The sequence below is a fragment of the Phodopus roborovskii genome, unplaced genomic scaffold, assembly GCF_943737965.1.
Source record: "Phodopus roborovskii unplaced genomic scaffold, PHOROB, whole genome shotgun sequence".
Classification (NCBI taxonomy): domain Eukaryota; kingdom Metazoa; phylum Chordata; class Mammalia; order Rodentia; family Cricetidae; genus Phodopus; species Phodopus roborovskii.
Genome location: NW_026125545.1, coordinates 20,507 through 44,811, shown reverse-complemented (window position 1 = coordinate 44,811; position 24,305 = coordinate 20,507). Strand labels below are relative to the sequence as shown.

The 24,305-nt window shown below is 36.7% G+C and overlaps 1 protein-coding gene across 1 annotated transcript; it reads right to left on the bottom strand.

The window, feature by feature from the left end:
- Positions 1-1,479: 1,479 nt before the first annotated feature.
- Positions 1,480-23,382, bottom strand: LOC127216398 (G protein-coupled receptor 137C; the record flags this gene model as incomplete). The annotated part of the gene is made up of 6 exons (XM_051177045.1): positions 1,480-2,110; positions 2,959-3,077; positions 3,228-3,350; positions 4,544-4,693; positions 21,164-21,392; positions 23,339-23,382. Coding segments are annotated over 6 exons (843 nt in total), but the record flags the coding sequence as incomplete, so codon positions are not given.
- Positions 23,383-24,305: the final 923 nt, after the last annotated feature.

Here is a 24,305-nt window from a genome sequence, read left to right as displayed (position 1 = left end):
ATATAATAAACCAACAAATCTCAAATTTAGTGTAGACAACCAGTGCAGTGAAAAGAACTAAGATACTTTATCTGAAGGGTTTAAGTAAACTTTGTTTTACTTTGTCAACCAGGATGTTTGTGTAGAGAAGCTTAACTAGACAAAAAATGAGTTAGATACCTAACATCAAAATAAACAACTGGCATTCTGAAAAATAAACTGGAAACAAATCCACAGTTGTAGACTATTGTTAAGTTGTCATCATAGTACCAAGGCTAACTTCTGTACTATAAAAGTTTAAATAATTTGTTACAGTAAGAACTTATAAACAAATGCTGTATATTTATAAGTATGCTTCTGATTGAATTTAAAATCAGTGTTCATAAAAAGAATAAAAGTATTTGGCTTTGTACCATCCTCTCAAAAGATAGAAAGGATTAACAATGTTTTTAAAGATTCGCATATTATACTTTTGTGAAGTTGCTGAATTAGTTAAAAAGCTGAAAGATTTTAGGTATGAGTACAAATAAGACAGTTTCTTGTCAAATAGACAGAAAAGGGCAGCTGTGTTCATCCCAGTTCCAAAGCAGCTGGCAGATCCTGTGTGGGGTCATGCCCACCAGTGTGACACCTCCTAAGCTGCCTGTCCCCTCAGATCTGAGGTATTCAGTTTCTGATCCTCATGTAGACACAGGTAGAAAATGCATTTTTAAATTGTGTTGTCTTGGCCTACTGCTCTGTGTGTGTTTTAGTGCACATGTGTGCACAAGCACACTGCTTACAGGAACATATTTAAGACAGTGTTAATGAAGTCCTAAATACCTCTTACAGTTCTCTTCTTTGCTTTTTAATCCAGTGTTGGAATTGATTGGAATTAATTTAATTTGGCTAAGCCCATATACAAGGTATAAAATGTGAAAAATAAAGGCGGTATTATACATTTTATAAAGTATTGCACTTCAGCTCACTGCAAAACGTCTTGTGATTTAATTTACCTGAGAACAGTCTTGACTCAGTAGATAGGATTTGCTCAGATCATCTCCTTTTAGATAAATTGAATACTTTTTGAAAACATACTGTTTTTAACCTAGCACTTTTTTTTTTTTTAGTGAACAATCCTTAAATGCATCTGTAAACTTGTTTAGTTAGTCCTAAGAATTTCTACTGAAACCCCCTATGCAAAAGTCACTATTGCTTCTGGAAGAATCATGCTTACACTGCTACTTACCTTAGTCATACAAAACAGCCACTTGACCAGTCCTACTCAAAGCCACACTGTCTCCACTGGCTTTTTGTTCTTGAAGAGACTACTCTGGCTTTACAAAGAACACTGCCAGCCAGCAGCACCATGGAGGGTTTCTGCTATCACTAGTTTAAAATACTGGAGTGATTTCAATTGACATTATTTTCAAGGCATGCTTTAAAAAGCTGTCTTCAGTGTTACATGTTTTTAAAAAGAATGATGCATTTTAAAGCCTTAAGTCTGTGCACTGGTCGGTCACACGTGAAAGCTGTAATTGAGTAAGGGTTCCATGTAGAGTACACCTCTGAATTTCTAGGTTTTGATTTTTGTGGAAAAACTGCCTTCACATCTGGTGTACAATACTGTTCTGTGTGAATACTCGAGTGTGGCTTTGGGGACTGCAGAGTATTCTTTCTGAACACAGGTAAAAGTGCAAATATGCAAATGTGCGTTGGACATTCAAAGTTAGGAGGTTCTGAGGTCATCAAGTACCTTAGCATCTAGTCTCTCTCCTCCAAACTTCGAATTTCACTATGCAGAGGTCAAAATGAACAGCTGTGTTTTGAGGTTCTCCACGAAACACAGCTGTATTTCCAGATTTTGCTAGTTGCAATAGATGATGCAATGTTGATGTAGATGCTTTTAAAGATGTTGAATACACATACACATTCATGAAAACCAGTTCAAGACTCCTGCTGTGGGGAAAGCCCTCAGTTTTGTGGAGTTACATACAAGCTATGGTGATTCCTTATATCTGGATTACTGCATGTAAAGAGCAAAGGAGCAGTGTCCGTTACAGGTCCATTCAGTGGGGGCGTGACTGTGTACGTGCTGCTGCTGCACCCTGCCATGGTGCCGTACCAGCCCAAACTTTGTGAGTTTGATACACTGCAGCAACAACAACAAAAACAAAACAAACAAAACAGGCAAAGAAGTCAGAGGGCTGTGATTAGAAGGCATCACACTGGCATTTTAACATTTCCAAAGAATTTCACAACATAGAAATATATTAAAATAAATGTGCAAAATAACACCGACTTTCTACACAATTTAACAGCTTCTACCTGATATCTCTGACTTGTAACACATATCACAAAAAATACATGATTCTCGGAAGTGGCAGAATGTGCCTGGCAACAGTAATATGCTCTATGTGTTACGCTTTGTTTCAGCACATCTGTATGTAAATGTACCTGTAATCCTCAATTCAAGCCAGCAAGACAGGCTCTGTTATAATCCCTACTTCACAGGTGAGACAAAGGTTAAGTGACTTGTCCAGGTGAAGTTAGAGTTATTAAAAAGAAAGCTGAGGGAGTCCTGTTGGTGTATGATAAGGCTTTCTGATAGTTATGGAACACAAGGGCGTGGGAACTGTTTTTTTTTTTTTTTTTTTGGATCTGGAGTCACACTAGGGACAAGGAAGTAAATACACATTGTACAGCAATCCTTCCCTGCCCAACACTGCATGCTCTCACTCTGAATCAATAAGGAGTCTGGAGATGATATGGTCCCATCCCATTTTATTCCTACATTTTTTAAGAACGAGTGACATACTGGCTTCAGATCAGCTGACAGTTGTTTATAGAGCAGGTTGTACCATGTGGTTAAGACCTAATGGGTTAAGCTACAGTACATGATCGTACACCAAATCACCAATTTAGTGGGTTAAAGCTCAGAGTTGTTGTTTTTTCCATTAATTTCAATACTAAATCAGCCTAAGTGACTAATATGTCTACCTTCCTTCTCGAGAGTTCCCCAGTCTTGGCAGGTCATCATCACTGTCATACCGTCTTGGATTGTCAAAAAAGAAAGCTCGGGAGCTGTAGCTGTGGCTGCTTACCATGCCAGCTGGTGCCTGTGAACACAGTGTTAGAGACAGGGTGAAGGCTAGAGACAAGAATATGGGAGTTTTAGCCTCAGATTTACTACAATAGAAACTCTGGATAAATACTCCATGCTTTAAAAAAGATGAGATTGAGCTCTGGGGAATATTATGATGTCTTACCAGATTCTGGTTTAACCTCTGTGCCCGGAAAAACAGTACCAGCGACCATGCTGGTACATGCTCCCACAGAAAGAGGACCATTCCAAAGACGATGTAGTCTCCACCACTTCCGTCATCACGAGCCTGTCCACAGAGCATGGCAGAGCAATTTCTACACTGGTTAATATTTAAGCAATCACATGCCTTGCACAAGTGCTTCAGGCTGGGTGAGTTAACATATACTAAGTATAAATACAAAAGCACTGAACTTTGCTGTATTTTGGGTGGGTTTTTTTTTTTTTTTTTTTTTTTTTTTGCGGGGGAGACTTTTCATGTAATGGTTATTTTTCCTTCAAGGAGCATAATAATACTTAAAAAACAAACAAACAAACAAACAAAACAAAAAAACTACCATAAGACAATTAAAGCATTTTCAATGCATTAGCTTAGAGAAATAATTTTAGTCCTTAGATAATGCAAAAGGATGCCATTTGAGACACCATTGTCTGAAGAGGGTTAGTTATAAGGGACTACTGTTCTAAGCTGCCCCATTGGCATGATAGCAGCCTAAGTCAGGCCTGTGGAAATATGAGACATGCTAAGTAAATCAGCACAGCTGATATTTAAAATAAGTTTTGGAGCTACTCTACATTTGTTTCTATTCTACCAGATTCTGGAAGAGGGGAAGCAGGAAAAGGATTATGGAATCACACATGAGAAGCCCATCTTCTCAGCCAATGAATGAAATAGTCTCCTAGAATCCCCCGGATTCGGGCAAAGTGAAACTAATATGGAGATACAACATTTAATTGTCAAACTGTACTTTTAGGAAGGAGATGGAGTGTGCTGAGAAGCTAAGGATGTATAGCTACAATGCTGAGAGTTACAGTAAATGGACACAAAGAACCATAAATGCTCTTTGCAAGGCTGATAAACACAGATTTTTAAGGAAAGTAATTACTTACATATATAAAACTGAACAAAGTATTAAGATTTTATGCAGTTCTTTCATTCTCACAGGATATTAGCTATATTCTCTGCCTAATGACAATTTCCTAGAGATATTAAACTGCCATCCTTTAAAAAGTTAGTAAATAGGCTTATGATTAACAGGTTTCTAGCACTATTATTATTTACAAAATAAATTATTTTTTAAAGAAAACTTTCTGAAGAGTGATTCCAAGGTGTCATATGCAAATGGGAAAATTTGAACAGTTTTAAACAGTTACTGAGAGCAGAGATGCCATAAAACCACATCGGAGCCAAACACTGAACATTCTTGCTAAGACTAACTTATCAGCTGTATCAAATGGTGGTAATATGTGACAGACACGTACCTTGTCTGAAAGATTATCCCAGCCATAATTAAATGGACTCTCTAATGTATCCTGTGATATGGTGATCACTACCAGATTATAACAAGCTCTGGAAGAGTAGAGAAGAATAACTACAGAGCCGACGACGACAGTCTGGCACAGAGACATACCCTATAGCAATGAGAAGCACAGACATAGTTTCAGCATGTTTGCTACGGGGATCGAGCTGTTCACCTGCATACAGCATAGCCAACCACCTCTTGCAAAGTCCCTCCACACCCAGAAAGCTGAGTGAGTGGACACCTGTTCAAGTAAGCTCTTGATTATTCTGCCTTAAGCCCCTGCTCCCAAATTGCATTGTGTTTAACATATGTAAGTACTTCACCCACTTGCCAAATGGCATTTGAAGTTTTTGTCTTGCCAAAGTTGCCTTATTCCTGCAGTAGTACATGAATGGACAAACTGGCCAAAGACCTGAGCCATAACTGATTCTAATAAGTGTAGTCTAATCAAAGTGGGGAAGGAGAAATGGAAGCACTAGTCCATTTGAGACCTTTCTTGTTTCTGATACAAGGCAGGAATAGAAGTTCAGCTCCTTGCATATTTACTCCATATAATATATTAGGGAATGGATGATAGTCCTTTGAATGACATTATGTTACTGAGAAAGTAATCCAGGTACTCAATTGTGCTTTAATGGTTAACAGTCTAAACTATGGCTTTTACCATTTCCCCAGACACAGAAACCCCTGTTACTTCATGGTTTTCAACTGTATTGAGTACAAGGAAGAGGCCTGTGATGTTACTGTTTGCAGGGACTCTCATCCTGGAGTCCTTATTTTAATACAGTTGGTTTCCTTCACAATCCTCCATATTTTACCAATGAGTTAAAGACATTATTCTAAGAGGTGATACCATTGCCAGAGACTGATCCATTTCAAGTAAACATTCAACATGGTAATTTGGAAGTTTTTGTTCGATTGTCACAAGCTTTAAGGGACAATTAGAACAGCACACAAGGTCCAGGGTTGCTAAATGACCTGCAAATCACAGGGTGGTACTCCCATAGCATAACTAATTTCTGACCTTTATGATATTTAAGAAGATCAGTTTATAATTATCTGGCCAGATCTGAACTCTATTTTATATGTTAACCTGTTTGGTAGCCTGTTTCCTATTTTTATTGTAATCTGAAGCCATGAAACTCCCTGCCCAGCTGAGAGGGCTCTCTTTGCTTTTTGTCCTGGTTCATGATCATAAGTATTGATGAACATCTTCCTGGAATAAGGACTTATAGCTAAGCATGGCACCTATTCAATGTTTAAACAATGCCATATGGCCCTAGTGTTACGGCACTGTTCTGCAGCCTGGGAAACAGAATTAACCTGATATAGGATTGTTTCTGGGCTGTTCTGAATTCTGACTCCATGCCAGAACGGATAAACTGCACTGCGGTTCTATGGAGTCTCTCACTGGGTGCTCTATGAGCAGAGCCCTGCCTGACTCGTAGGTTGTTAATTTCTTAACTCTTACAGCACAGGACACATTTTCTTACACGGGCACTCTTCACTGAATGTCCAATACCATAGGAATCAATGATTTCAAATACTAGAGGTTATGTCTCAGTATTATGCTCTGTGAAAGTTTAAATTCACCCTTTCAAAAAACAGCAGAAGATGATTTCAGTGACAAAATGGTCACTGGGAACAAAAAATCCACTGTGTCTCAAGTGCAGATTTTAGGACTCCAACTAGGATGTCGGATGCTAACACTTGTTCCTTTGTTGGAATTTCTCTTCTTTGGATCTCAGTAGTGAAGACCTATGGATGTTATCTTTTACCATTTTTTTTTTCAAGGACAGGGTTTCTCTATGTAACCCTGGCTGTCCTGGAACTTGCTTTGTACACCAGGCTGTACTTAAACTCAGAGACCCACCTGCCTCTGCCTCCTGAGTGCTGGAATTAAAAGTGTGCTCTACAATGCTTGGCTCTTTTTATGTTCTTAAAGTGAGTTACTCTTTGTTTATTAACTATTTGTTTATTAACTCATTGTGTATGTTTTAAAGAAAGGAGCTCTCTAAAACTTTTAAAATTGTAATAAAGGCTATATTTTAAAAATAAATTTATAATAACTAAAAAGTTTGTATAATTTATATAAATGCCCAATTTGCCAGAAGCACAAATAATATATGCAATTCCTATTATAATTATGGCAATTACATCAAACTCATTTTTTTTCAAAATTTTATCAAGAGTTCAATAGCACTAAAACCAATATTAATTGATGTATGTGAAAAATACCCAACTCTGCCACCACCCCACTCATGACTCTTTTTTTTTACAGACAAAAGCATGAACAAACTTTTTATAAAAAATTGTTATTTTATAATAAAAGTTTGAAATCACAGTTGAAACAAATCACAAAGACAAAGATACACAGAACACTCAAATCTTTGTAATGATCTACAATATTAAGTTTTCTGATTCAGTGTGGTGAATGTGAGGCTAAGACATTTGCATGATCACAGGCCTGACAGCCCATTCAAGTCCAGGTTACCTGGAGGACAGTAATTTGAATACACATTACTTTATAAACCCTCATGCATACAGTGTGCTCAATAAAAATTCCATTGAATTGTGGCCACAGAGGAACCATTTCCACCCCCAAAATATCAGCCAAATCACTAGATGGGAATAAATTATAGCAGGGCTTGGGACTCTGAGAAATTCCCTTATATTCACTCCAAAAAAAAAAAAAAAAAAAAAAAAAAAAAGATACAGTGAATTGAATAATTACTAAACACTGAAATTGTATGTACTTCTCTATCTATAATGGCTTCTTCATCATCTTTCTCAGAGCCAGATAATAAATGATTACTCCTCAATATCAATGTATCATCATATAAAAAATGCTGGTTTTGTTTGCTTGGATTTGATACATAAGATTGGATCCAGGCCCTCATATAAGTTAAGCATGAGTTCTACAACTGAGATACCACCTCCAACTTCTTTTCAGTTTTGAGATCATCACCTTATTTCACCAAAATTCATGTCTGCTCTCCAACCATAATTTTTTTTCCCACTCATGACTCTTATGGCTAGAGATAAATATCTAATTATATCATGCTCCCAAATTTTCATATTGACATAATTGTTAACTTCTTTTATTTATTTTAATTATGGTGACTACATTAAATTTTATTTGTATGGTAGGTTAAAATAGATTGATTTCAGGATAAGGACAGTTATTAAAATACTGGCTCACCAAATAAATGTGCCTGTTACCAATTCTGAGGTCCTGAGTTTGATACGCAGAATCCACATGATGGAAGGAAAGAAGACTCCCACAACTTGTCCTCTGACCTCCATACATGTGTGTGCACATGTAACATACACAATAAATAAATATAAAAAACTGAAAAGTTTGTTCATAAAAGGGTAGATAGGTTCTGGCAGTGCCGAGGTTCATTATTATAACAGATTTCCTCATAAAAACAGCATATATTAGAAGTATCTGAAAAGAAAGAACTAAAAAGCAAAACAAAATAACTTGGACAGCAGAGTTTACTCTGAGTTAACCCAGTATATTATTGTACCAAAACATTTGTTGGATAATATATGAAAGGAATAAGTTTGAAAAATATAAAGATAAAAATCTTCAGTAATATGCATTTTAATTTCTGACTCCCCCCCCATCAAGTTAATGAAAACATCAACCTACAATCAATCCAGAGTTTAAAAAATTATGAGAAAATAGCTCACTATGCTCCCTGGATGTTCTTGAACTCTTTGAGCTCTAGGAAAAATCCATCTTAGCCTCCTGAGTTGCTGGAACTACTTTGTGTCACGGCACCCTGCTTGGGTTAGATTTTAAAGGGATATATAATTGAAGAAAAGTACAGTAAGAACAAAACAGAAAGGGGTTAGAATTACATAAGTTAGCACTTTGAAATAAAATAGGCGAACTCTGCTTAAACCTGTAGTGTAGGATTGTTTTCAAGAGTAAAAAGGGCAAAGAACCAACAACAATGAAGCAATTCATAAAACAACTGATAGACATAATTATATTAAACAATGGAAGAAAACCAGGGATTTAGAAAACAAATGGGAGTTACCCCGCAAAGCTCAGGATTAAAAAATGAAAAAGGATGCAACCACTGTGTCTGCTAAAGTTCTACCAAGGTATAGAGGAGCATCATCAGTCCACAGAGCTCCCAACAGCTATTCATCACCAGCTAATCCCTAGATAAAAACACTCCCATTTCTATTTTTCAACCTAGGTCTGATTCTTTTAGAGCTTCATGTAAGGGGAATCAACAAATATGGGCTTGTTCACAGGTTTCATTCAGTTTGTGTCTCAGTCTCATCAGTAGTTACCCCAGCCATTGCTGAGGGTGACCAAGTCTTCAGGTTCTACCATGGCTTTTCCAGGTTTAGTACTTGAAAGGCCCACTCTCTAGAAAACTCTAAGCAAACTGGGGCAGTTAATTATCCTAACTTAACTGTATAATTACATCAATTTGCATATAATGACAGCCTGTTCATGTGTATTTCTGTTAATGCACAGCTCCTGTGAGCGCTCCTAATCTTTATGTGAATATATGCTTTCACTTCTTTTGAACAGACACCCAAGTGTAGCATTTCTGAGTTGTACAGTGGTAGAGTTTCAACTGCTTTGAGCAATGATCACATCTTCTTCCAGCACAGATGTATAATTTTATACTTTCAACAAAGCCTCGGTTTCAGCTGCTTCATGCAGTTGTCATGTTCTAGATCCTCTGGGGTTGGCAAGCTTTTAACTGTAGGTTTACTGCTGGATATGTAGAGATGTCTTGGTTGACTCTACCTCTCCATGATTACTAATGATACTATTTTCTTTTGGCCTTTTGCACATTTGTGAACAATCTATACGAATATTTTAGCACCTTTTAACTTAGGATGTCTTTTAAAAAAATAACTGCATTGTATAAGATTTTTATAAATGTTCAACAATAGCTCCTTTTCAGATATGTGAATTGTAAATATTTTTGAAGCTTGTGGTTTGCCTTTGTATTTTCTTACTCTTGCCTTTTGATGGTATTTTTAAATTTAATAAAGTTTAATTTATTAACTTTGTTTTTCTTGGTTATTACTCTTTAAGATTTAAATAATCTTTGCCTATGTCCAACTTGTACAGATCTTGTTTTCTTTTAGAAGGGTGAATTTTCCACTTTGAACTTGTGTGTATACATGTATGTATGTATGTATGTATATATGTATGTACATATACCTGTATATATGCACAAGTATAAGTAGATATATGAATTATGGATTGAGGAGGTTCTACTATATTCCATGTACATATCTAGTTGCTCTATCTCTACTAGTTAAAAATAATTCCTTTTCCATTTGGATTTCTTTTATCTTTATCAGAAATCATAATGCTATGTAGTGTGACTTGATGTATAAGTTCTTATTCTGTTGTACTGATCTATTTGCCTATTCTTATTTTTAAAATCACTTTATAAACTCACAAATAAAACCATCATACATCTATGGTAAGTTGCTGCTCAAATGACCACTTGGCTGTCCTAAACACTATGCATCTCAGTGAACTTCTCTGTCAGAAATGCTATTCTGAAGCCACGGAGCTTTTGCTTAGGCTATTAATTTTCACTGACTTACATATTGGCAGAGCTGAAGTAGGAAAATATCTTTTACCCCCTCTCACATCTCATGTGTGCTTCACCCTCATGCTGTCCTTCCTCATGTCTACTCTTATCCTTTCTTGAACTCTTTTCTAAATGTGATACTATGTCCACACTTATAGCTGTTTGTATATAAACACACATATATTATAGGCTAGGATCTGCAAATGAGGGAGAACATGAATTTACTTTTGAGTCTGGGTGACCTTATTTATTAATATTATATATTCACAGTCCATCCATTTTCCTATAAATTTCATTTTTGTTACCGACAAATAATATTCCATTTTGTTATGAAGCACATTTTCATGATCACATTTGTAGTGATATTTTGTTTGTGATCTAACAAATAAAGCTTGCCTGAAGATTAGAGTGCAGAGCTAAGCCACAGTTAACCACAGATGCCAGGCAGTGGTGGCATACATCTTTAAATACCAGTTCTCAGGAGGCAAAGGCAGATGGATCTCCACGAGTTCAAGGCCACCCTGGGCTTCAGGAGATTTATCCAGTCTAAAAGAGAAACAGAGTTAGGTGGTGATGGCTCACACCTTTAATCCCAGTACTTGGGAGTCACTCTCCTTTAATCCCAGCACTAAGTAGGTAGAGATAGGAGTGGTATGGTTGGGCAGAGAGAGGAATATAAAGCAGGAGGAGATGGGATTTAAGGCATTCAGTCTGAGGATTTGTAAGGACAGGACTGTCCCTTTGGTCTGAGGTTTCAGCAGAGGCAGGAACTAGTGGCTGGCTGCTCTGTTTCTCTGACCTTTCAGCTTTCACCCCCTAATATCTGACTCCAGGCTTTTATTATTAAGACCAGTTAGAATTCATGCTACACATGTACAGTTCACAATGATGGACATTATATTGGCTCCATTATATTGGCTCCATTTCCTCACTAAAATATGTCTATTCCAGCAGCAATAAACATGGGTCTGGCAATATCACCATGATAGGAAATACTGTTCTCTGGGTATATGCCTAAAAGTGAAGTAAGTAGTTCTTTTAATACTTTAATTAATCCATAATCACTGTATTAATTTGCACTTCTATCAGCAGTGAATAATTGTTCCTCTTTCCCCACATCCCCTCTGACATTTGTGGGCAACCTTCTGATGAGAGCCATTCTGACTGGGGTGAGGTACTCTATCAAAGTGGGTTTAATTTGCATTTTCCTAGGGATATTGAATACATTAATATAGCTTTGGGGTTTCTTTTTTTTCCCCATAAACTGTTTCATTAGCCCATTTGTTGACTGGCAGTTTTATTTGCTGGGTAGTTGACTTTTGCACTTTGCTGTAAATTCTGGATCTTAGCTCCCTTTTTGAAATATAGAAACTTCTTAATTTTGTTTGTTGAGACCTGGGACTACTTTCTGTGCTGATGAATTTCTGTTCAGAAAGTCCTTCCCTACCTCAGTGTCTTCAGTAAAGCATTCCCTGTGTTTTCCTCTAACAGTTTTAGCATTTCAGGTTTTAAAATCTTGTTCTTTGACACACTTTGAATTGATTTTTACACAAGGTGATAAGACTGCATCTATTTTCATTCTTCTGCAGGTAGGCATCAGTTTTGCCAGCACCATCTATTGAATGGGTTGTTTTTTTCCCACTGCATGTTACTGCCTTTTTTGTCAAAAATGGATGGCCATAGTTTTGTTGCTCCATTTCCAGCTCCTAAATTCTATTCTGTTAGTCTGCTTGTCTATCTTAGGCCAGTAATAGCTGTCTTAATTATTGTAGCTTTTTGACTAAGTTTCACAGTAATGAATCCTAAATCTCTTTCTTTTTTGCTGTCATTTTCCACACCATTCAACATATTCATTAGCTACATATGAGAACTTATATTTAAATGAGATGGCTATGTCATCACCATTAAGGGTGCAGCAGTCATCTATGGTAATGAACCATAATGAACATTACAGCTGTAGAAAACTTTCATCACCACAGAAAAATTACAGAAAAAAAAAATCCCACTGTTTTAAGCATTTTAGGTTTGGTTTTTCACACAGATTTTCAGATCAACTTAATTGAAAAAATTATAAGGTATGACTGACATGCAAAAATCTGTGAACATTAAAGTATGCAACTCAACAAGTTTACCAGCTTGTTCATTTGTTTTTAAGTGACTTTATGGCTAGATGGTTCTGTTAGCTGATTGCTTGCTGTGTAATGAGAATATGAGTTCAATCTCCAGCATCCACTTGAGAAGATGCCTGTAATCCTGGGGCTGTAAATGTGAAAGCAGAATTCCTGGGGCCAGTTGGCCAATTAGTCTTGCCAGATGGCTTAGTTCCAGGTTCAGTGAGAGACACTGTCTCAAAAAAATAAGGTAGAGATTAACTCAGATCTGAGCATGTTCTATGTTATTCTTAGTTGTTCATTTCTCAACAGTTATGAAAGTCAAAGAGGCCACTGCTATTAATTGGCTGTTGTGACAATTGCTTAGTGGTGATATCAAATGCCTGTGGTCACTCTCTCAGTTTATAACCTTTTAAGGGGACAATATACAGGATGCACCAGGTACCTGGACCTGGACTAAGGAATTATTTAGTGAACTGCACATTCACACTACCACATGGAAGTCTCACTTGAACACTTCAAATAGTTCAAGTGAAAGAATATAGCTCACAAAAAATAAATCAAGCAAAGAAATAATACAGAAGCATAAATCCCAATTTGAGTAACAATAAATCAAGACAACATTATTTATCCAAAGATTACTTATCCCTATATTAATGACATCTAATTAGAAATGATTTAGGTGAAATCCAAAAGAACTCAAGATGATCATAACAAACAGCTTAACAAGGAAGGCTACAGATGGAATGAAAGAGCAATTTAGCAAAATGGCTGAAGAAAACATTGAAGAAAAACCAGTCTTAAGTCTGGAAATAAAATAGTCAAATAAAAAAACTCTGCAGAAAGTCTAAGCAATAGATGGATCAAGGAGAGAACAGAATCTGAGCTTGTAGTCAAGTGCAAGCACCAAGATAACCCAGTGAGGACACAGATGATAACAGGCGACCCAGCAAAGACCAAACTTAGGGGTTACAGAATCTCCTTCTAAAGGCATAGAAAACACCTTCAGTTACCTTGTGTGTGTGTGTGTGTGTGTGTGTGTGTGTGTGTTTTTGTTTTTGGTCTTTTTGTTAGTTTGTCTTTTTTTTCCCCCTGGAGCTGAGGACCAAACCCAGGGCCTTGCGCTTGCTAGGCAAGTGCTCTACCACTGAGCTAAATCCCCAACTCCTAGAAAACACCTTCAAAAGAGGCACAATAATTTCCCATAGTCAGGAAAAGAGATGCCAACCCATAAAGAAGAGGTGTGAAGGATATCAAGCAGACAAGATGAGAAAAGAACTCCCCCTAATAATTAAAACGCTAAATTACAGAACAAAAAATTATACTAAAAATGGCCTGGGAGAAACAGCAAGTCACATGTAAAGGCAGATCCATTGGAGCACCATCGGATTATCCAATGGGGGTAACCCAAAGGGCTTGCTATGATGCATTTCAAATTCTGAAAGATAACTGTCAATTTGGAATACTACTATCAGCAAAACTATCTGTTTTAATGGAAGGAAAAGTACTTCTATGATAAAAGCAGACTAAGGAAACTTATGACCACTAAACCTCCCCTCCCTCCCTTACTTTTTAAGCCAGGGTCTCATTATGTAGCCAAGGATGGCCTAAATATTCCTACCTCAGTCATTTAAATATTTGGATTACAGGTTTGTGCCATCACACCTGGATACTTCTTCCTAATTCCCAATGTTATATCTTTTTTCCTTGGTATACTGAATAGAATTACACCCTCAAAAATCTACCAATATATTTCCTTTACTCCTGGTCTTAGGGATAGACCATTTAATATTTAAGTTGACTAAAATATTTAAGTAGGATATTGTCTTTTAAGAATAGACACCCTTTTAACCAAATAGAAGAAATTTCTTCTATTCCCAATTAACTGAATGTTGTTACATTATTTATCTCATATAATATATCCCCTCCATCTAGTAGTTCCCCTCCTCCCCCCCGTGTTAAATCTTTTTAAATGATTTTTGTCAAATACTTTTTCTGTGTCTACTGAAATGATTATATGGTTTTTCTCCAAAGCTCTCTGGTATGTTGTGTATGACACATGCATGTGTGTAAGATGTTTGTAATAATGAGTGTGGGTATGTAAACACCATGAGGCAGACTGTACACAGAGAGGTAGGAGGAAGCAAAGCCTCAGCTGTTGGTCCTTGCCTTCCTTCTACCTTGTCTGAGATGAGATCTTTTTGTTGTTTTGCCACTGCATACTCAGGCTAGCTGGCTGTCCAGCTTCTAGAGACTGTCCTGTCTCTGCCTCCCATCTTGCCAGTTAGAAAACTGGGATGACAGATACCCTATCACACCCAGTTTTACAAGTGTTCTGGGGATTGGAACTCAGGACCTCATCCTCCTTGTATGCAAGTGTCCTTTTGTTATCTCAATGTAGTGAACTGTACTGGCTGATATTCAAATGTTAAAATAATGGAACATGGTTAGATCCCCCTTCCTCATGACTATTATCCCTTTTATTATGTTGATTAGACTTTGTGCAAGTAATTAAAGGGTTACTTGAACTGTAATTTGTTATCTATTCCAAGAATCAGTGTTTGGCTTCAATTTATTGTGCTTTCTGGTTTATTGATTACTATCCTTATCTTTATTATCTTTGTCCTCCTGTATACTTTGTACTTATTTCTGTTACTATTCCCTTTCTCCCCTGTATAGTTAAGAGACAACATTCCACTGGTTCCAGTCTTTTCTAACATACCATGTAAATGCATTAGCATTTAAATGCATGTTTCCTCTTCAGTGTTTAAAACATTTAGCTGTATCCTACAATGTTCTGTCTGACATAATTTTAAATTTCTAGCAATTCCTTTAGTCATGGGTTATTTAGGATTGCATTATCTATCTAGTTATTAATATTGAATCACATTATATGTAGAGAATATTCTAATTCCAATCCTTCTGGATATGTTATGACTTGTTTAATGAATGTGTTGGCTATTTTTCATGTCAGCTTGACACAGTCTAGAATCAATTGGGAAGAGACAACAGCAGTTGAGAAAATGCTTCCACCAGGCTAGCCTGTGGTATGTTTTCTTGACTACTGACTCATATGGGAGACTGCAGAGCCTATTTACTGTGGGTGGTACCACACTAGGGTAGGTGGTCCTAGGAGTTTACAAGAAAGCTGAACAAGCCATTAGGAACAAGCCAGTAATCCGTACTCCTCAATGTCCTCTGCATCAGTTCCTGTCCTATCTTCCTCCAGTGATGGAGTGTGACTCAAGATCTGTAAAATGAAACAAACCCTCTCCTCCTCCAGTTGTTTTTGGTTGTGGTGTTTTATCATATCAATAGAAACCTTAACAAAGACAATAGTTAGTCATGATTTGCTTTGATGACAATTTCATATTTAATTGAAGGAATTTCCATTCCCGTTATCTGGCATCAATTAGCTTAAGGACACAGATAGTGGTCACAGTTTTAAATCTAGTAATCTCCAATCATCACTGAGGATTATGGGGTATTCAACTATGACTGTTGGCTTGCCTATTTTTCCCACTATTTCTGACTATTTTAGCTTTATACTCACACTTATGTCTTCTTGACGAAATGTACCCTTTGTATTTGCTAATATTCTTTGCTTCCTGATAAAATATGTAGTTTTACTTCCAGTACGATTCTTTGTCTGGGAAGTCTGTTTTTATCTGGTAATAATATGGCCTTCTGTGCTTACTGAATGCAGGATATATTGGTTTCTATTGTTTTATTTTCAACCAAATATCACATTTTTTCTTTACAACTGAATAAAATCAATTTGTATATATATATATTTTCATTATTTATTTACTGGGTGATGGACATCTAGGTTAATGATATTTCCTTCCTATTGTAAAACATGAATGAGCAAATGTGTCTGCAGCAGGATATGGCATCTTTTGGGTATATGTCCAGAAGAAATATTGCTGGGTCATATGGTAGATGTATTTGTTTGAGGGACCTCTACACTAATTAGCATAATGGCTAACCTCCATGGCTTCCACTTGCACCATCAGAGTATAAAGGTCTCTCTTTCCCTACATCCTCTCCAGCATGTGTTTGCCATTTGTTTTCTTGATGTTTACCATTCTTACTGAGGTGAGATAAAATCTCAAAGTTGTTTTAATTTACATTTCTCTGATGGCTAGAGATGTTGAACACTCAAAAAATTATTGACCATTTTTATTTATTCTTTTGAAAAATATCATTGGCCAATTTATCAACCATCAGTTTTGTTTCTCTGGCATTAAATTCTTGCAGTTTTTATATATTCTAGATATGAAATCTATGTCTCAGTTATAACTGGCAAAGATTTTCTCTTGTCCTGTAGGCTGCTTGTTTCTTTTTTTTTTCCTTCTTCTGCTGATAATAGTTTCTTTTTCTGTGCAGTTTTTTTTTTTAAATTTCACATGGTCCTCATTTGTCAATTCTTGGTGCTACTTCCTGTATGAGTGGGTTCTACTCAGAAATTGTTGACTATATCTCTTCTTTTAGTGCATTTAAAAATTAACTTTGTTAAAAATTAGATGTCCACAGCTATGTTGGTCTATCTTTGAGTCTTCTATTATACTCCATTCATCTATGTGTTTGCTTTTATTTGAGTAGCACAAAGAAAGCCACATCACTCTGGCTTTGTAGTATAATTTGAGGTCAGGAAATGTGGTGCCTCTGGCTGTGTTCTTTCAGCTTAGTTTTTGTCCTAATCTTTAAATATTTACTTTTTATGTTATGTATATGTGTGTTTTGTGTGTATGCATATGTGTGCAGGTGTCTGTTGAGAACAGAGACATTGGGTCCTCCTGGGGCTTTAGTTGTGAGCTGCTTGACATGGGTGCTGGGATTTGAACTCTGGTCCTCTACAGGAGCAGTATGCATCCTGAACCACTATGCTGGCTCTCCAGCCTCTCCCAGTTTTGTTAAATGAGTGATGTTGCTATCATATTTTAAGGTTATGGAAAACTGCCAAAAATATTTCTTGGAAACACACTGTTCTAATTGTATTAGTTTATAAAAGAATGAAGTGTTTATAGTTTATATACGCACATAGATAAAGAACAAGGTAGCAGCCGTAAGTATATAAATAAGTGAAAAATCAAACAAAGGAAAACATTGAAAGAACAGAAATAAATAATCCAATTCTAGGTAACTATTACTTTTTTATAAAATAGCAAAGCCTCATTACACAGCCCTGGCTGGCCTCAAACTAGCAGATCCATCTGCACCTGTCTCCCAAGTACTGGGATTAAAGGCATGTGCCACAACCCCTGTCTCTCTCAGTAATGACTGTTTTAAAAGCAAGTAAAAGTCTTCTTTGAAAAAGAGAATCAAACAACAGTACTGGTATAGCTGCTCGAAATCTAAATTAGGTAATTAAAAAAGAGAACATAAAAGACACTTATGGGTTCTGTAAAGGAAGTTGGAGATGCAATTACAATCTTACTCCAATTTTGTGGTGAAAAATAACAATTGAGAGGTTGATATTAAAAAAAATGACTTCAAGGGCTATCCAACAAGACTTAAACTTTGATATATAATACAATGTTATATAGTCATAAATTTTTAATAACATGAGAAAATTCCTTACTGCTCTATGGTAGAGGAAGGAGGACACAAAGTTATATTTATTCTGAGTTCTAAATATAAATATCACTGCAGCATTATTGCTGCATGTTTGCTTCAGTGCTGGGGATGGAACCCAAGGCTGTGTACACTGAACAAGCATCTTACCACTGAACTACATGCAGTGCACTCCTGTTTCTTTTAAAACTGTAAAATTATATGCTTTCTTATTGCCAAGCTTTATCAGTCAGGCTGAGACTGCTGGTCTGGTGGAAATAAAACTGGCTAATGAACAATATTTAGGGAAGCTAAAACAAAACAAACAAAAATACCAAAGAACAACTTTTCCCTAAATAGTTATCTGAAAAATTTTCTTTCAATTCTCTAATAAGTCATCTATAAATTATGCCAAAACATAATGATAAAAATAATAACAGCTCCCAGGTGGTGGCACACACGGGAGGCAGAGGCAGGAGGATCTCTGTGTATTCAAGGCCAGCCTGATCTATAGAGAATTCCAGAACAGCTTGGTGTACACAAAGAAACCCTGTCTGACTCCCCCCCCCCATAACAGCTAATCTTTGTATTTTTAGTGTCCATTCAGATGCCATGATTTCCCACACATTTCTGTCTTATCATTATAGCGCTGCTATGGAAAGAGTTATAGAGGTTAAATTCTGAGTTAGTAAAATCCAGGCAGCATGATCCTTGACCTTCAATTATTCCTGTTTTTACTCTTACCCATGTCAATTCATGAGACAAATGTGTTTACATTCTAAACTCTGACAAAGACACAAAAGGGGAAATGGCTTCATTTTACTGAAAGCCCCACTCCCACATACACACAATGTATACAAATGGCAGCCCCCCACATACACACACAATGTACACAAATGGCAGCCCCCCACATACACACACAATGTATACAAATGGCAGCCCCCTACATATACACACAATGTACACAAATGGCAGCCCCCTACATACACACACAATGTATACAAATGGCAGCCCCCTACATATACACACAATGTACACAAATGGCAGCCCCCTACATACACACACAATGTACACAAATGGCAGCCCCCTACATATACACACAATGTATACAAATGGCAGCCCCCTACATATACACACAATGTACACAAATGGCAGCCCCCTACATACACACACAATGTATACAAATGGCAGCCCCCCACATACACACACAATGTACACAAATGGCAGCCCCCCACATATACACACAATGTACACAAATGGCAGCCCCCCACATACACACACAATGTATACAAATGGCAGCCCCCCACGTATACACACAATGTACACAAATGGCAGCCCCCTACATATACACACAATGTACACAAATGGCAGCCCCCTACATATACACACAATGTACACAAATGGCAGCCCCCTACATATACACACAATGTACACAAATGGCAGCCCCCTACATATACACACAATGTACACAAATGGCAGCCCCCCCCACAATGCACACAAATGGCAGCTCATAGGAAATGAGATTTTCTGAGTAACCCAAAATTTCAGGGTAAGTCTGATAGTCAAGTTTTCTAGACTTGATTCTGGAGATTGAGAGAAGAGGCTGAATTCAATTAGGTCTTTTAGGTGAGGAAAGGAGGAACACAAAGAGAGCTCCAGAAAAGGGAAAGGCATTCTGGATAATATAGTTCAGACAGGTAGCATACCACGTGTCATTAAAAAGCAAGGCACATAAGATTTGGCTGAGAGATTATTATCATAAAGTGTGTAAAGGAAGAAGAATAGAAAGAAGAAAGCAAAGGACCAATCTGAGCCTTGAGAAAACATTCTTAGGGACAGCAAGAACTGATGTAAAACCAAAGAGGTAGCAGCTCATTAACACTGGTTGATCAAAATGGCCATTACTGCATATTATTACAGGAGAGCAAACACACACACACACACACACACACACACACACACACTGAGCCTTGTGATTTTACAAGGAGAAGCTAAAAGCAAGATGATGTGCTGCCTACGTTCAGCAGAGGTTCTTTTGGGGAAGTGATTTTAAAGGCTGGAGATATGCATGTATGTATACATGTATGTATGTAGCATTCCTCTAGAGAACCAATTTTCTAAATTTGGTTTTACTTTCTCTATAACATATAATGTTCTGAATGTAGCTGTTAGTCTGAGAAGATAAAATTGTTTAAGTTCTTCAGAATACATACATACATACATACATACATACATACATACATACATTTTCATTCCACACCCCAAATACCACATAACTACAAACCCACATTCAATGCCACACATACTGTGGTAAGACACTCACTATCCAACGACAGTAGACACTTCCATGGCTTTTTATTAATGAATTAACATCTACTTATTTTTCAAAACAAGAAAAAAAAAACAAGGCATGACTGTTTCAAGTATCATATGGACTTCATAATATAGAGTGAAGCAACCCTTTTAAACCATCATGCAAATAAGTGGTATTTTATCTTCATGGCATATCTACACTGCTAACCCAAGTGTACCCCCACATTATCTGGTAAGTTTTTTTAATGGCAATACTATTGCTTTTACTGGACAAAGTCAAGTTCTTTCTACAGTTTTATAAGATGTTTTTCTTTTTTTTAAGGACATGCCTTGATTTTTACTACTTAGGAAAGCTTCCTATTTATTCACTTTCTGATTCTGTGTTTGTGCCTTCAACATGCTCACAATTTTTTGCTCCTCAATAAGGAGGTATGCTTGAACCTTTCTCAGACACACTTGGTCCATGTGGAGCCGCTGGAAGGCCTGCTGAGGTGCTTCTGTGTTTTAGACAAGTTCACAAGAACTTTAGGTCTTAACAGCACCAACCCCTTGAGGTCTGCTGGACACAGATCACGTGTGGATCTTGGTGCTTTCCCAACCTTGCTATAAAGGTAAACAATCTAGTTTTGTGAGAGCCTGTACTGTAGGAAAGCCCATGACATATGTCAAATGTGGGACCACCATGACTTTGTGAATTGTCCCCAGAGAGCATAAGATGCTTTTTTATTAATTTATTCTTATTTGTTTGGGTTTATTTCATCTGACCAGTCTCTAATGCATGATCACAAAAAATTCTTCAATTACAGTTTAGTAAGAGCTGAATTCTGGGCTAGAGTAATGGCTTAGCTGTTTTAAGCTAAGGCCCACAACCAAAATTTGAACACATTTTAATTGCTACAACTCTTTTTTTATGCTAAAAATGTGACAGCCTTTAGAGTACCTATTCAAAGAAGCAACACAATTTCTTATTAAAATATGATTCAAAGGATTAGGATTTGAAACTAGACTTACCTTTGATTCGAGGTAGACATTTGCTGATGACATTTTTGTAATTTTGCATATGTAACTAACTAAAGAGATGGCACAGAGAATAAACAAGCTATCATTAATTAATGCTCGAATAAACACAGTCCATTTCAACTGGTTTTCTGGGACATCTCCATGAACTAGCATTGCACAGGTCAAGTTCACTGCTAAGAAGAGGAGGCTTGCCAGTATAAAACCCAAATGCAGTAGAATTCTGAAAGAAAAAATTATTTGATGTTTATAAAATTATTAAGGATTTAGTGTTATTTCAGGTACAAGAATGCTTTCAGCCTAAAATACAATTTCATTACATACAAATTTAGTAATCTCTCAGAGTGACTTTATGTTTACCCTTATGAACTTAGTATATGAACTATTTCAAAATAGCACAGATTCTAAAATTTTACTTTAGAAATAATCTCATGTGTTAAAATAAATGCTGACCTATAGAACTGAAGAAAATATTGAACCATTTTAACACCATTTCAGGCAATCAGGAAGTTTTTGTTTTTATAACTACTGAGTGTATTTGCATTGACCTTCACATTCTCATAATTACCATGTTTTTAAAATTTGTCTAGAAAATTAATGTGCTGTGCCTAATTAATTTTATCATGGTATTAATTTTTGCTGTTTTGCTTGTTCCAGACAGGGTTTCTCTGTGTAGCTTTGCCTGTCCTGGAACTCACTCTGTAGACCACAAACTGAGATCTCCCTGCCTCTGACTCTAGAGTGCTGGGATTAAAGGCAAGCCACAGTATTTTAAGAGCTATGGGAAGTATTTTATTTATTTTTTCCCAAGATAAGGTTTCTTTCTGTTGCTTTGGAGCCTGTCCTGGCACTTTCTCAGTAGACCAGGCTGACCTTGAATTTACAGAGATCTACCTGCTTCTGCCTTTTGAGTGCTGGGATTAAAGGAACATGCCACAACCACCTAGTAGGAAATGTGTTTTAAATAATGTTTGAGCCTATGGCCTGATTATCTATAGCAAACGTATTTGAAATATGACCAATAAAGAATATAGGAACAGAATATGTAGTTCCCAAGCACACACCATAAAAACTCGTTTAAATTGTAGCCATTTGTACCAACTAGCAGGTACCAGATCTCTGTGAAAATAATCCCAGGTCAAATACATTTCTCCCCTCAAATTCTAGCATTTTCTATTTCGGATTGCTTTCAACAATAGACATCACAAACTGTCTGCCCTTGGAGATAATTTACACATGATGAATCTGTAATCAGTAATAATGCAATATATAATTGGTAATAAGAAAACTGTTGAGTATATAAGTGAAGCAAAAAATATTAGTTTGAAAAATTTTAGTTACATTAAAAAAACATTTGACAGGGTCTTGCTATGCAGCTCAAAATTGTCTTCCTCCTTTAGTTTCGTCAGTATTGGGATTATAGCATGTGCTACAACATTTGGTGGCATGTTAAACCAAATAATAGAAAGAATAGTTATATACCTTCAAATAAAAAAAGATCTTAAAATTATGCTATGTAGTGAATTAGAATAGTTTAGGAAACCAAAGCATAGAAAAATTAAATGAGTTAGTAGAACTGGGTTTGAAACTCATGTCTCTTGACTCATTTACTGTGGGCTCTGTTGAGATTAATCAGTACAGAAAGTGCTTAGCTCAGGAAACTCTGTGTTCACTAGATTTGCTTATGTGGATTCCAGGAGGGGCAGGAGGAAGAGAGGTGGGAAAGGGGTAGGGGATAAAATGGAGAAAGAGGGAGGGAGGGAATGAGCATGGGCATCACGGCATCACAGCTAAGGGGAGAAAACGAACTGTGGGACTTAATGCCTTTGAACCAATCTAGTGAATGCAAAGGCACCCTCAGCCTTTTACCTTTATCAACTGACTGGTAAAAGTATTTACTTGGGGGGCCTGGAGAGATGGTTTAGCAGCTAAGAGCACTGGCTGCTCTTCCAGAGGACCTGGGTTTGATTCCTAGCATCCACATGACAGCTCACAACTGTCTGTAACTCATACATGTGATGCACAGATATTCATGCAGGCAAAACACCAATATATATAAAGTAAATAAACCGGAACAATTACTTACATATTTTAGATACTAAATATTAATATTAATGAATTAACCCTTTAGATCTTTCAGACAGAAAACTTGATACTCATGAAACTTACTTGTGTTTGTCAAGTTCAGTGGCACATCTGACTTTACATATGACCTATAAAGAGAGTATAAAAAGAGAAAATACATGTAACAAAGAATTTTTCAGTTTAATTTGATTTTGTGCTTCAAGTGAAACAGCTATGAAGTTCAATGCTTCCAGTTGAATTATTGTGAAACAAAAATAGGCATCCAAATAAACTACTTTAAATATCCAACAAATTATTTTAAATATATATCAAACTTCTGCTATGAAGCAGATACTGTGCTAGAAGACTTGCCATTTATCCTAACCATTTTTTAAAAATGTGAATTAGTTTAATTTCATGTGCATGGGTGTTTTGCCTGCATGATGTCTGTGTGCCATGTGTGTGCTTGGCAACTTTAGAGACCAGAGGACATCCAATCCATGAACTGGAGTTACAGACTGTTGTGAACCAATGGGAGATGTGAGTGCTGGGAATTGAACTCTGGTCCTTTGGAAAAGCAGGCAGTACTCTTAAACCACTGAGCCCAGCCTCTACTCTAAACTTTTTATTAGCTTTGTTTTGTTCTAAAACAGAGCCTGTTACTTAATGTTGATATGGGTATGGTTATATCTTCTCCAAAGATGATTTTCTTACTAGTGAACTTGAACCATATTCTTTAGATAATAGCAAAGGACTGAAATTCTTGTTTTGTTTCATTTTTTTTTCAAGACAGGGTCTCATTATGTAGTTCTGGCTGTCCTGGAAGTCTCTATGTAGACTAGGTGGATCTTGAACTCACAGAGACCCCATCTGCCTCTGCTTCCCGAGTGCTGGTATTAAAGGCGTGCACCACTATGCCCAACTAGGATTGAAACTTTTTATAAAGATATTCCAAAGCATGGGATTTCACTAATCTGGCATTAACATACAGGTGAACACAGAGGGAATACAAAACAGAAATGGAAAGACCAGTTACAAGATTACTGAAATATAGTAGGGTTTTGGGTGATTT